Consider the following 13,988-nt stretch of genomic DNA (forward strand, 5'->3'; position numbering starts at 1 on the left):
GCACCTATTTAGCAGCTCCACAGCAACCACCTAAAACATCACAAAAAACATTTTACAACACTACAGCAACCACTGGGGATGCCACAGAAAAAATAAGCAATACCATAGTAACCACCTGAGATATCACTGCACCTATTTAGCAACTACCTAGCAACCACCTGAGATACCACTGCAACTATTTAGCAACACCACAGCAACTGCCTGAGAAACCACAGAAACCATTTAGCAACACCACAGCAACCACCTGAGATACCACTGCACCTATTTAGCAACACCATAGCAGCCACCTGGGATATCACAAAAAACATTTTGCAACATCACAGGAACCACTCGGAATGCCACATAAACAATTAAGCAACATCATTGCAACCGCCTGTGATGCCATTGCACCTATTTAGCAACACCAAAGCAACCACCTGAGATAACAATGCACCTATTTGGCAACACCACAGCAACCGCCTGAGATACCACTGCACCTATTCAGCAACACCACAGCAACCGCCTGAGATACCACTGCCCCTATTCGGCAACACCACAGCAACCGCCTGAGATACCACTGCACCTATTCAGCAACACCACAGCAACCGCCTGAGATACCACTGCACCTATTCAGCAACACCACAGCAACTGCCTGAGATACCACTGCAACTATTTAGCAACACCACAGCAACCGCCTAAAATACCACTGCACCTATTCATCAAGACCACAGCAACCGCCTGAGATACCACTGCACCTATTCAGCAACACCACAGCAACCGCCTGAGATACCACTGCACCTATTCAGCAACACCACAGCAACCGCCAGAGATACCACTGCACCTATTCAGCAACACCACAGCAACTGCCTGAGATACCACTGCAACTATTTAGCAACACCACAGCAACCGCCTAAAATACCACTGCACCTATTCATCAAGACCACAGCAACCGCCTGAGATACCACTGCACCTATTCAGCAACACCACAGCAACCGCCTAAAATACCACTGCACCTATTCAGTAAGACCAGAGCAATTACCTGAGATACCACTGCACCTATTAAGCAACCTCCTAGCAACCACCTGAGATACCACTGCACCTATTCAGCAACACCACAGCAACCGCCAGAAATACCACTGCACCTATTTAGCAACACCATAGCAACCACCTGGGATATAACAAAAAACATTTTGCAACATCACAGGAACGACTGGGGATGCCACATAAACAATTAAGCAACACCATAGCAACCTATTACAGCATCTCTTTAGCAACACCTTAGCAACCGCGTGGCATGTGTATGTGTGTGCTGTTACCTCCACATTCTTCAGTTTCAGGGCGTAGTCGATGTCGCTGGTGGTCAGTTTGCGTCTTTTGCCATGATGCATAAACTTCAGAGCGTCCTACACCATGAAAACAAGGATCATATGAACATTATAGAGTATAATAGAGCGCCCCCTACACTTCCTGTAGTGTATTACAGTCTGTCAGAATGAGAGTGTTGTGGATCATATAAACATTATAGAGCGCCCCCTACACTTCCTGTAGTGTGTTTTTTGTAATAACGTTACCTGGGCGATCTCTTTGATGCGGTAGCTGACTTCCTCACTTAGCGCTACACAGCTGTCCTCCTGCAGTTGGCCGACGCCCATTGACTCCGCCATCGCCTTCATCGACTCCGAGGGCAACACCACACTGCACTGCTTCTGCCGCCTCTCCTCCGCCATCACTGCAAGATAGAGCAGTTTAGCCCCGCCCATCCAGCCTACAGCAGTTTAGCCCCGCCCATTCAGCCTACAGTAAAATATCAATTTACTACTATCTTAAGGTTCATAAATGCACGGCCATGAATTTAATGTATTATGTCATTTAATGATGTCAATTAATTAGACCTGAAAAGTGCAAAACATAAATAAACAAAAAAGACATTTTTTACCACTTCTCTTTTTTTCACAATTATTCCACAGGTTTTGATGTATTTCGGAGAAGATCTCCTGTCTAAGAAGGAGAATTCACTGACTTGTTGAGACAAACTGGGAACATCTCTGCTGTTCAGAAGCTAAGATGCACAACATAACGCAAATGTTTATGCCTTTTTCATTGATTAATGCCCTAATTTAATAAAGTACTAATTATTTTTACTTTATTTGTTTCTATTTGTGTTTGCAGTTTGGAAATGTATTTTGTGAATTTAAAAATAAGCAAGCAAATATTTTTTATCTGATTACTTTTATACGATTTTTCAGTAAAGTACTCGATTACTAAAACTAATCAATAGCTGCAGCCCTACTCTTAACGAGTCCACCCCTCAAACAAACCCCCACTCTAAACGACTTTACCTCTTAAATGAGTTCTTTTGGAATTGTTCGTACCACCTTAAATGGTGCAGCAGTCGCCCGAGGAGACTGAATGGAACTGCTGCACCATTTAAGGTGGAACGGGCAATTCCAACAAGAAGTAAACTTCAGCTTCTCTAACTGTTTTAAATGCTAAAACATACAAAATACTGCAATAAAACCACAGATATATAATTCTAAGAGTGTTAAAACGCAAAAACTGTCCGGTTTAATCCAATAATCATTTTTAATTCTGTGAAATTTATGATTTTATTAAGGTATCTGTAAAATAAAAACACTTACCAGAGTTTAGATCCAAAACCTCGCTTTTTAAACAGAAACAGGGACTAATCCTCCTTTAGAGCGGCTCCTAAATTATCTATATTTCCTCTCCTGTCGGAAGAATCCCGTATTTTATGGTCTTTCACTGTATTTTTTTGTATTTTAGCTGATTTGTGTTGTTCTTGTTCTCTGGAGCTCCGACCCGTTTTTCTGAAAATCCGCCATATTGTGAGAATTCAGCAGGTCCTGACAGGAAACAGCATCACCAAACCAGCACCTTCACCAGCCAATCCGCTTTCAGCTTCGATTTTATATATTTAATATTTATTATAAATTTATTTTAAGCTTTAAAATAAAAAAAATATAGCTTTTAGTTCCAAATAAAAAAAATAACTCCGATTTTTCTTTATTTTAATGTATTTTTTTTGTTACTCACCTTCCAGGACGCCTGTTCGACTGTGTCGGTCATCTACTAAAACGCGATCCGTGCTCGACTAGTAACGTCTGTTTCATGTAAAAACAGGTCAAATCATGTAAAAACAATAATAATGCGTGGCCACGACTTATTAAAGCGTTAATTAATCATTAAATAAAACATTTATTTTACATACAATTTACAATGCAGCCGAGTATTTACAGTTTAAAAGGGATTAAGTTAAGAAATTAGAAATAAAAAGGAAATAAATTAAATAAATACTATTTTTAAATAAACATCTAATATAGATAAATAAATTATATAAGAAAATTGAAAAAAAATGACACGTAAAAGGTAAGGAATTTATAAAATATGAAATGACGAAAAAGATAATATTAGTAAAATTAAAATAAAATTACAAGAATGATAAAAATGCTTAAATTAATCAAAATAATGAACTAAAAACATAAGACCAAAAAACAAAAATCTAATATGATATTGTTTCCATGGTACGTTAAAACATTTATAAAACTGCCATTTTTATATCTGTCACATTTATAAAAAAAAGCAACAACACATACAGTACCAGTCAAAAGTTTGGACACACTTTTTATTCTATTATTTTAATTACTATTTTTCCTACATAGTAAATGAATATTAAAGTTAGAAAAAAGTTTTAAAAATAGACTATAAAGGAACACATAAGGAATTATGAAGTAACTTAAAAGTGTTAAACAAACCAAAATACTCTGTGAAGAAGCTTTTAGGTGCTCTGAAACTCTGAGCTGTAAAGAATGTAAAATATAAAATATATTCTAGTTTGTTAAACTTTTTTGTTTACTAAATAATTGTATATGTTTTTTCTTCATAGTTTGGATCAGTTTAGTATTAATATACAAAACAGAACATTTAAAAATCTGTTTAGTGCATTATGCTTGCGATGTTATCTCTGGCCTCCAGGTGGCGGTAAATGCGCAGTGCTGATTGGTTCTCTGTGCTTAATCTTTGAATATATCAAACATTCATTATTATTCTGTACAGATTATCACTAAACCAACACAAACATACAATAAATAAAACTACAATAGAGTAAAAATTCACTCACTGTTTAAATACTAATATTATTAAAAAAATAGAGTGAGACTTTAACTCTCTTTCTCCAATTAAAAATGATCTCATCCTATAAAATCTGCTAATCCAGTTAAATTATTATTCCTCTGAATAAATCAGTTCCACTGAGATCACATTCTCTTCTTAATCAAAATAAAAAACAGTTAAAATGTATAAATAAATCTATTAATCCGATACATTTTTTGTCATTTTTCCAATTTTAAAAGTAAAATTGAAAATATATGTTAAAGTACGTTTTAAAAATATATATTTTAATTTTAAAAACTATTTCTAACAATTTCATTCATTCTTGTTTTTTTTTTTTCAGGATGAAAATCTCAGGTTTTAACATCAGATTTGAAACCAGATTCACTTCAGCTTCGTTCACATTATCAGACTAAAGTGACCCAAATCTGATGTCAATAGACTTGATGACAATAGATTTGACGTCCTGAAATCAGATCTGAGGTCTGTAAAGTGAACTCTGGCCAATCACAGCAGTGCTGAGAAGTTCAGTGACAGGTATGAGGGCTTGGGGGCGTGGCCTGTGTGCTGGTGGGCGTGGTCTCGGATTGAGGGCAGCTGTGTGGATCTGAATCAGCTGTAGATAAAAGCTGATTGGACCGGCCGTCCTGCCTTTAGCTCGTGCTGTAAAGAGTTGTTGTTTGGACTGTATCAGAACTGATGAAGATGATGAAGATGATGAAGGTTAAGCTGGACCTGTTGCTGGTGGTTCTGCTGTGTTTAGAGTTGGACTGTGGGTCAGCAGATCCTGACCCTCTCCAGGTGTTTAGGTCTGGGCTGGGAGAGCGCCCCCTGCTGGTCGTTCCTCTGAAGGAGGCGCTCGGCCGGCCCGGTGTCCGGGTCAGAACTGTCCTGGTCAACTGCTTCCCGACCCACATGGAGGTCTGGGTGAAGTCGGATCTGTTTGGTTTGGGGATGCAGGTGGACCCGGCGGACCTGAGACTCGGTCCCGACGGCCCGGCCGGCCCGACCTGCGGCGTGACCTCGGTATCGGACCTGGAGTTCACCTTCCAGTTCGCCCTCACCGACTGCGGCACTCAGCACTGGGTATAACCTGCACCGTATAGAATACTGCAGGGGGGGTAGGGGTTTAGGAGGAACTCGGTCAGAGTGAGGGTTTAGGAGGAACTCTCTCAGAGTGAGGGTTTAGGAGGAACTCTCTCAGAGTGGGGGTTTAGGACGCACTCTCTCCAAGTGGGGGTTTAGGGGGACCCCCTCAGAGTGTGGGTTTAGGAGGAACTCTCTCCAAGTGTGGGTTTAGGAGGAACTCTCTCAGAGTGGGGGTTTAGGACGCACTCTCTCCAAGTGGGGGTTTAGGGGGACCCCCTCAGAGTGTGGGTTTAGGAGGAACTCTCTCCAAGTGTGGGTTTAGGAGGAACTCGCTCAGAGTGGGGGTTTAGGACTATCTCGCTCAGAGTGGGGGTTTAGGAGGAACTCGCTCAGAGTGGGGGTTTAGGACTATCTCTCTCAGAGTGGGGGTTTAGGACTAACTCGCTCAGAGTGAGGGTTTACGAGGAACTCGCTCAGAGTAGGGGTTTAGGACTATCTCGCTCAGAGTGGGGGTTTAGGACTATCTCGCTCAGAGTGGGGGTTTAGGACTATCTCGCTCAGAGTGGGGGTTTAGGACTATCTCGCTCAGAGTGGGGGTTTAGGACTATCTCGCTCAGAGTGGGGGTTTAGGAGGAACTCGCTCAGAGTGGGGGTTTAGGAGGAACTCGCTCAGAGTGGGGGTTTAGGAGGAACTCGCTCAGAGTGGGGGTTTAGGAGGAACTCGCTCAGAGTGGGGGTTTAGGACTATCTCGCTCAGAGTGAGGGTTAAGGACTAACTCGCTCAGAGTGAGGGTTTACGAGGAACTCGCTCAGAGTGGGGGTTTAGGACTAACTCGCTCAGTGGGGGTTTAGGACTAATTCGCTCAGAGTGAGGGTTAAGGACTAACTCGCTCAGAGTGAGGGTTAAGGACTAACTCGCTCAGAGTGAGGGTTTAGGACTATCTCGCTCAGAGTGGGGGTTTAGGACTATCTCGCTCAGAGTGGGGGTTTAGGACTATCTCGCTCAGAGTGGGGGTTTAGGACTATCTCGCTCAGAGTGGGGGTTTAGGACTATCTCGCTCAGAGTGGGGGTTTAGGACTATCTCGCTCAGAGTGGGGGTTTAGGACTATCTCGCTCAGAGTGGGGGTTTAGGACTATCTCGCTCAGAGTGAGGGTTAAGGACTAACTCGCTCAGAGTGAGGGTTTACGAGGAACTCGCTCAGAGTGGGGGTTTAGGACTAACTCGCTCAGAGTGAGGGTTAAGGACTAACTCGCTCAGAGTGAGGGTTTACGAGGAACTCGCTCAGAGTAGGGGTTTAGGACTATCTCGCTCAGAGTAGGGGTTTAGGACTATCTCGCTCAGAGTAGGGGTTTAGGACTATCTCGCTCAGAGTAGGGGTTTAGGACTATCTCGCTCAGAGTAGGGGTTTAGGACTATCTCGCTCAGAGTGGGGGGTTAGGACTATCTCGCTCAGAGTGGGGGTTTACGAGGAACTCGCTCAGAGTGGGGGTTTAGGACTATCTCGCTCAGAGTGAGGGTTAAGGACTAACTCGCTCAGAGTGAGGGTTTACGAGGAACTCGCTCAGAGTGGGGGTTTAGGACTAACTCGCTCAGTGGGGGTTTAGGACTAATTCGCTCAGAGTGAGGGTTAAGGACTAACTCGCTCAGAGTGAGGGTTTACGAGGAACTCGCTCAGAGTAGGGGTTTAGGACTATCTCGCTCAGAGTAGGGGTTTAGGACTATCTCGCTCAGAGTGGGGGTTTAGGACTATCTCGCTCAGAGTGGGGGTTTAGGACTATCTCGCTCAGAGTGGGGGTTTAGGACTATCTCGCTCAGAGTGAGGGTTAAGGACTAACTCGCTCAGAGTGAGGGTTTACGACTATCTCGCTCAGAGTAGGGGTTTAGGACTATCTCGCTCAGAGTAGGGGTTTAGGACTATCTCGCTCAGAGTGGGGGTTTAGGACTATCTCGCTCAGAGTGGGGGTTTAGGACTATCTCGCTCAGAGTGGGGGTTAAGGACTAACTCGCTCAGAGTGAGGGTTTACGAGGAACTCTCTGAGTGGGGGTTTAGGACTATCTCGCTCAGAGTGGGGGTTTAGGACTAACTCGCTCAGAGTGGGGGTTTAGGACTAACTCGCTCAGAGTGGGGGATTTTGGGCTTGTTTTGGAATGGGGTTTAAGATTATTTTATCCAGAGTTGGTGGTTGCTATGGTGTTGCTAGCTGGTTGCTATGGAATCTCATGTTGCTCTAATGTTGCTACATGATTACTTTGTGGTAGTAGTATTTGCATGGTTGCCGTGGTGTATTAAGTAGATGCTAGATGAGTGCTACAGCGAAGGAAGGATTACTGCTATTGCACTTCACAGTTGCCTAGGTGGGTGGTTGCTAGGGTGTTACTAATTTTGAGTGCCTTGCATGCATTTGTTTTGCTGATAAGTGTAAATCTGGTTTTAGACCTAAATCCTTGCTATTAGCCATTGGCTTGTTAGCAGTATTTATGCCCTTTAAGCTAATTATCCTTGGCAGGTTTTGAATGGTTTGATAGTGCCGTGTAAAAGGAGACCATGTTCAGGTGTAACGTTTCTGTATCTACAGGTAACAGAAGACGCCCTGATTTATACCAACCTCCTCACCTACTCTCCGGCGCCCCCTCTGGACGGACTGGTGCGGCTGGAGAAGGCAGTTATTCCTGTTGAGTGTCATTACCGGAGGTAAACATGCTGAAGGTTAAGTATCAGATGTGGGTTCAGAACCGGGAAAAGGGATAGATGGTAATATTTTATGTTCTGTATCTGGAATCGCCACCTCTGATTTTTACTACAATATTAGAATAAATGAACTGTTTCTAGTGAAATTCTAGGCTGCAGTCAGAACAAAATCTTATGTTAAGCCCTCTTTGGACAGGTTTAGTATCTCAGGGGTGTCTGGGGTTATTTTTTTTTATGGGGGTTTTTGTTATCCTCTGTGATTGTATTCCCGTCCAGAACGATCATGTAGGTGTTTTTCTCAGACGTCCTCTAAGAAAATTACAGGCTGAATTATCTACTGTTTTTCTCTGAACTCCGTGCTCCTCCGGTAATTTAAGTCCCGTCCGGACGCACATCTCTGAGTTTCGTCTCCTCGCCTTTAATAAAATAAATATTTGTCCACTGCTGCACACCGTAATTACACTTTGGGTGCGCCGTGGTTTCCACGGAGATCCACGTTAAATACACAACAGTGAGGAAATGGAGGAGCTACTGAATGTGATGTCATGAAAAAAGCCTAAAAACTCACTGGTCCTCCTGTTTTCACAATTGCAGTCTGGATGCAGGAGTTTTAGAAGTGTAGTAGAAGTGTGAAATATTTGGGCCCATATTTTAGACCCAGCTTTGCCATGTCTTTTAGAATAATGGGGAAATAAGAAATACTTTTGTTGCAGCTGTAAGCAGAAGTTAGCTGGTACCTGTGGAATATACCATACATACGTATTTGTGATCTTTGTTGCAACATTGTCAATGTTTCTACCATATTTACCCAACATATCAGTACTGTAATATTTGGTAATTATTTTTTCTGTTTTTAGGAAGTTTGATTTAGACAGTGACCCGGTTCTGCCAACCTGGATCCCCCACCAGACCAACAAAGCTTCACTGGAGAAGCTGATCTTCACCCTCAGGCTGATGTCCAGTAAGCAGTGCACTCATGGCCTCAGGTGGTTGCTTAGTGGTTGTTGTGGTATTGCTAGCTTGTTGCTGGGTGATTGCTTAAGTATTCCAGGTGGTTGTTTTGGTGCTTTAAATGTTCAATGATAATACTGTGTCAAATCCATGTGCAGGAAGTCAAATTGTCCCCAAATTTTGCTTCAACTGCCATTTTTTTTGTTTTTTGGATCTGACTCCATTGGTTCTAGATAAAAAGGTCCTGTTACCGCGGAGAACTCTTGTTCAGTACTGTAAAGCTGCAGTAGAGCTTGAACCTGGATTTGCCATGTGGTTCTAGATAAAAGGGTTCTGTTACAAGTGAGAACCTTTGTTCAATACTATTAAGCTAAATTGGAGTCCAGTACACTAGTTGGTTCTAGATAAAATTGTTCAGTACTGTAAAGCAGCAGAAGAGCCACTCAAGCAGTCTGAACCCGGGGATAGATCTGTACTCTATACTTGTACATACCACCATTGGTTCTAGATAGTCCAGTTGAAGAACGCTAGTTTGTACTGTACAGAACCCTTTGTAAACGTGTTGCAGGTGACTGGCGGGGGGAGCGAGGCTCTACTGTGTTCTTTCTGGGGGACAAGGTGAACGTGGAGGCGGGGCTTTACCTACCCCAGATGAATCTGCGGGTGTTCATCGAGAGCTGTGTTGCCACTGCGACCCCTGATCAACGTTCAGAGCCCAGATACCACTTCATCGATAACGGGTCAGTGTTCAAACGTGAACAAAATGGCTGAGACAATGCAGTGCCCCCTATGGTCAAGAAATAACCTTTAATAATAACCATGGTAACATGATGATGATGATGATGATGATGATTGTGATGATGATCCTCAGGTGTCTGCTGGATGGTCGGCTGACTGGATCACAGTCTCACTTCCTGCCCAGAGAACGTCCCGATAAACTGGGGCTCCAGCTGGGAGCGTTCCTGTTCCCCCAGGTGGAGATGTCTCAGGTATGTCTGTTTTGTATTCTGTATGGAACCACCAGCAAAAGGTTTTTAGCCCATCTAAAGAGGCTTTTAACCATGCAAAAAAATCAAAGGTCTCCAAATGGTCATTCAGGTTCTATCTGGAACCAAGCTCCTTTACCAAAGAGCAATTAAACACCTGGAGTGTATCTAGATGGAACATTTTTGATCATAAAGGAAATTGAGTGTATATACTTGATTGTGTTACTGGTATAAGGCTTCTAGCTTTCTAGATTTTAAGTTATACGGTGTTTAAAAATGAGATTCATCTTTGTACACTAAGGCTTTGTTTTTTTTATGGTTCCTTGTAAAACCGTATGAAGAGTTTGGATTCTTAAGCTTCTTTTGCCTAGTTAAAAGGATTCTTGCATTGGTTGTAAACCTTCTGTGAAGGACACTCCAGCACTAAATGTTGGGGTACAAGGTTTTGTTATAACATGACTAGCAACATTAGCCTAGTAGCTCCAGGGCTAACCTGTATAGATTTTTATTATTGTATTTTTGACAGGTCTACATCACCTGCACTCTAAAAGCTTATCCACTCGATTACGTGAGCAAGTCTATGAGCAAGGCGTGTTCCTTCATCCAGGGCAGGTTATTATTTTTGGTATAATCAGTATTTTAGCATTAGCAGGAGTAGTGGTGGTCATGGTCGTTAACTGCAGTGTTGTGTCCCTTAGCTGGAGATCGGCAGAGGGAGACGATTGGACCTGTAACAGCTGTGAGGATCGGTTCCAGCCGACCCGATCTTCTCCACAAAAACTGGACCAGGTGCTGCCGACCTACCGACCGAAAACCGACCCCACCGAGGTACCTCGCTCACGGACCCTGTTCAAACCCGCCATGCAGGCGGACTCCAACCAACGGGAACCTGTTCATCTCCGCCAAGGAAAGAGTGGTCCAAGCTCCACCCACAATGTACAGGAGCCTACTGCTGCCTGGAGGGCAGCAGGGGTGGTGCCGAGGGCAGCGGGGGCATTGCCAAGGGCAGTAGGTAAGAAAGGGCCTCCCATGCTGGGTTCCCTGAGTAACATTTTACATTATTGCTTAATTTAATAAACATTTGTCATGTAATGCCTGTTTGCCCAGTGCTGGAGCAGGAAACGAGTATCGGCCCGCTGACCGTGTTCTCCCAGAAAAATAAACTGGGAATTATGGCGCCCCCTAGAGTAAAGGAGGGTTTACCCCTGTACCACTCCTTCAGAGGGCAGAAACCAATCCCTCACAACAGCCTGTGGGGAGAACAGAAGTTAGGTTGGTACCATCGAGTAGAACCGATCATTTACCGCACTGTTAACACAAGTTTAAGTGGGTGTGGTTATTCCTGTCTGCAGATCTGAAGGAGGAGGTGAGCAGTACAGGAAAGGAGAAATCAGAGGGGAAAAATCTGTGGGAAAAGCTGCTTTCTGAAGGTACGCTAGAACCAATAGAAAGCACTTCTATCTATCTTCTAAGCTATCTATTGTTTTTCCACTGCATGGTGTCAACAATACTCAACTATACTACACTTGGCTTTAAATCTTTTCAATAGGCTAATTTGGTTCCAGGAGCCTGGTAATTCCCTAATTGACACTACTGACTTTTTGGTACTTGGTAACTAGTTCCTAACTGTAACCATAACCAGAAAAATTGACATGTAGCTGATGACATCACAAAAGTCAATAAATGTACCTCTTCAGGTCTTCAGACAAGGGGTAAAATAAAAACAAATGTGCTACAAATATGCTTGTAGCATTGCGTTACACAGTGAGTCAATGCTTTGCAAGGTTTGTGTTTAAGTACCTACCTGTAACCAGGTACTTTACTAGGTGTGAGTTGTGATGGTGGTTACAAACTAGGAACCAAGTACCAAATCAAGAAGAGATGTGCCAAGCAGTAGATATTTTTCTTTTGCTACAGTAATATTATGTGAAACTGCCTCCACCATGTTTGGAAGCTGGACCATACCCAGGGTCTCTCTATTGCACAACCAAGAGGATATTAATTCTGGCTCCCCTAGGAGCAGTCTCCCAGAAAGACAAAAGGACAAACGAGGCTTAATTCCTTTCCAGATTTATCCATGGTCCAGTTGGTCAGTTTGGCCTTTCAGACTATCAATTACAGGAAGTAAAGTCTGGTTATTATCACCCTTTAAACAATAGAAGAAGAAAAAGGAGCAGTGTTGTGCTGGGGAAATATCTGTCTAATTGGTGGGAAAATTGGTGGACAGTGGTGGTATGGAAATGCAAGATGATGGCCTAAACGATGTTCTACTGGAACCAGTTTAAGTTTGTAAAATCTGTCCGTTTTAATGGTAAACTTGATGCTACATTTGTCTCTGCAGAAAAGGCTGATGGAGAACCTAAACCCACAACAGCAACCACCACCACCCCTCCACCCTGGCACACAGCACTGTGGGAAACTGAGTCTTCCAGAGTAGAAGGTGGTGAGGTCTTGCTTTATTTTTTCATGAGTGCTAGTTTTAGCTGGTTTGTCTTGTTTTTAATAAAATCAGTGTTTATCTGTATTCTGCAGTTGCTGGTCCTTCCCTTCACAATGTAAGATCACCCAAACCAGAATCAGCTCCCGTCCACCCCCTGCAGGAAACCAGTCTATCACCAGAGACGCTAACTGCCAGCACATAGTCTTCAGTTCATACGTCTAGCAGTTCTACAGCAGCACCAACGCCATTGGACAGTGAGATGGACTCTAAGACACTGCCGGCGGACTCTGAGGACAGTCCCGGAGGTTTACAGAAGGGGCTGGTCTGAGGAGACTGTGGACTTTCAGTTTGAGAAATAAACGTTCCAAACTGTATTTGATGTTTACTCTTCATTTCCTGTAATAACAGGCTAGCATTAGCAGCTAAATTAACGCTAATCTACATAACATGCTGTACACACTCATGACCCAAACCCTTTACTTTCAGTCCTGTGTACACTATCAATTCTGGGAGATGTGGGAGTCTCATAAATTTTAATATTGGCAAATTATAAACAAAAGCTCAAATCTTGCCATCTGGTGGAATCTCAGGCTATATCTACAATAGATGGTTCTTAACCTCCTTTTACTGTTTAATCTCTTTTAGGGCTCAAAATTATTTGCCATGGTCCCCAAAAAAAATCTGTTTCTGGAATTAAGTTTCTGCATGCTTCTTCAATCTGCTAGATGCAAGATGCTACATTATTAATCAGACATGGTTTTGTAGATGCAGTTTTAAGCAGAGTAAATCAGTGAGTTTAATGTCCAGATCTAAAGGCCGGATTTTACTTAACGAATTGTGTGCTGCATAAATGATAACAGAATGGTTGCAAATTTCCTGCAATAAAGATGTGCTTATTTTCATTTACACCGCCGACCGAAACGGACTGCGTTTCCTAGTTTCTTCTGGTTGAGGCTTTCTGAAAAAATCCGGTATGAACACGCCATTATTGTAACTGCAAATAACTCCCGTATTTGGGGAATTAATCTCTCAACCCCTTAGGCGCCAAGTTCCCCTGGTCTACAGTTTGCCATAGATGTTACCATAATACCCTGTAGTAGTGACGAGTGTTAATGTTATATGATTAATCTTAAAACCGACAAACCATTTTTTTATGTCGGGCCTACTGTTAATTAGCAGTTTGAAGTTGAACCACAGGAAGAACAGATCAGAGCTCCTGTCTAAGATAAAATAAATTGAATAAATTTCCAATTTACACATGGAGGTGGGTGGATTGAACTGGTAGAGGGAAGAATGGGTTAAACTCCAGCAAATTCTGGAAGAAATGTCACGCCATCTGGAACAAAAAGCAGAAGATGAAAAGAGGCAGATATTTTACAACAGAGTCGTCCGACCTGAACCTCAACCATCTGTGACTGCAGTAAGAATGGAGATAATCCCCTAAAATAGAACTTAAAAGCTAAAAGCTGCAGCAGGAAGAGTGCAAAAGCTGGGATTCTCATCAAAGGAGGCGCTACTGAGCACTGACCATGCAGGACACCTGAACATTTGCTTCGGGATCTTTTCTATTACTTCCCTGACCGCCATTTCATCTTGGGATGACCACGCCCCTTTTCAGCCATATTTACATCAAATTTTAATAAAAAAATTAAAATAAAACAGGCTGTGGCCGAATTTCTCCCTATTTACTAGTTAGGGCACTATTGAGTATGTCAGCCATTTTG

At 42.8% G+C, this 13,988-nt stretch overlaps 2 protein-coding genes across 4 annotated transcripts in view; one reads left to right on the forward strand and one right to left on the reverse strand.

Annotated features, from left to right (window-relative positions):
- The window catches only part of taf6 (TAF6 RNA polymerase II, TATA box binding protein (TBP)-associated factor), a 13,176-nt gene extending 10,340 nt beyond the window's left edge, over window positions 1-2,836 (reverse strand). For both annotated transcript variants that reach the window (XM_049483216.1, XM_049483215.1), the window contains exons 1-3: window positions 2,619-2,836; window positions 1,551-1,708; window positions 1,296-1,382 (exon numbers count right to left, since the gene is read on the reverse strand). In XM_049483216.1, coding sequence (XP_049339173.1) covers window positions 1,296-1,382; window positions 1,551-1,706 — 243 coding nt within the window. In that variant the 5' untranslated portion in view covers window positions 1,707-1,708; window positions 2,619-2,836. The remainder of the gene's footprint in view (window positions 1-1,295; window positions 1,383-1,550; window positions 1,709-2,618) is intronic.
- Window positions 2,837-4,752: 1,916 nt separating this feature from the next.
- On the forward strand, window positions 4,753-12,638 carry LOC125804549 (zona pellucida sperm-binding protein 3-like). Of its 2 annotated transcripts, none has more exons than XM_049483422.1 (11): window positions 4,753-5,193; window positions 7,775-7,890; window positions 8,745-8,848; window positions 9,407-9,578; window positions 9,710-9,827; window positions 10,351-10,436; window positions 10,523-10,836; window positions 10,932-11,096; window positions 11,177-11,254; window positions 12,166-12,267; window positions 12,357-12,638. In XM_049483422.1, the coding sequence occupies exons 1-11, from the start codon at window positions 4,807-4,809 to the stop codon at window positions 12,464-12,466; spliced, it is 1,752 nt and encodes a 583-aa protein (XP_049339379.1). In that variant the 5' UTR covers window positions 4,753-4,806; the 3' UTR covers window positions 12,467-12,638. The 2 variants fall into 2 exon arrangements, with proteins under 2 accessions (XP_049339379.1, XP_049339407.1); XM_049483450.1 differs by having other exon boundaries at window positions 12,166-12,264.
- Window positions 12,639-13,988: the final 1,350 nt, after the last annotated feature.

Source organism: Astyanax mexicanus, chromosome 1, assembly GCF_023375975.1.
Source record: "Astyanax mexicanus isolate ESR-SI-001 chromosome 1, AstMex3_surface, whole genome shotgun sequence".
NCBI classification, from domain to species: domain Eukaryota; kingdom Metazoa; phylum Chordata; class Actinopteri; order Characiformes; family Acestrorhamphidae; genus Astyanax; species Astyanax mexicanus.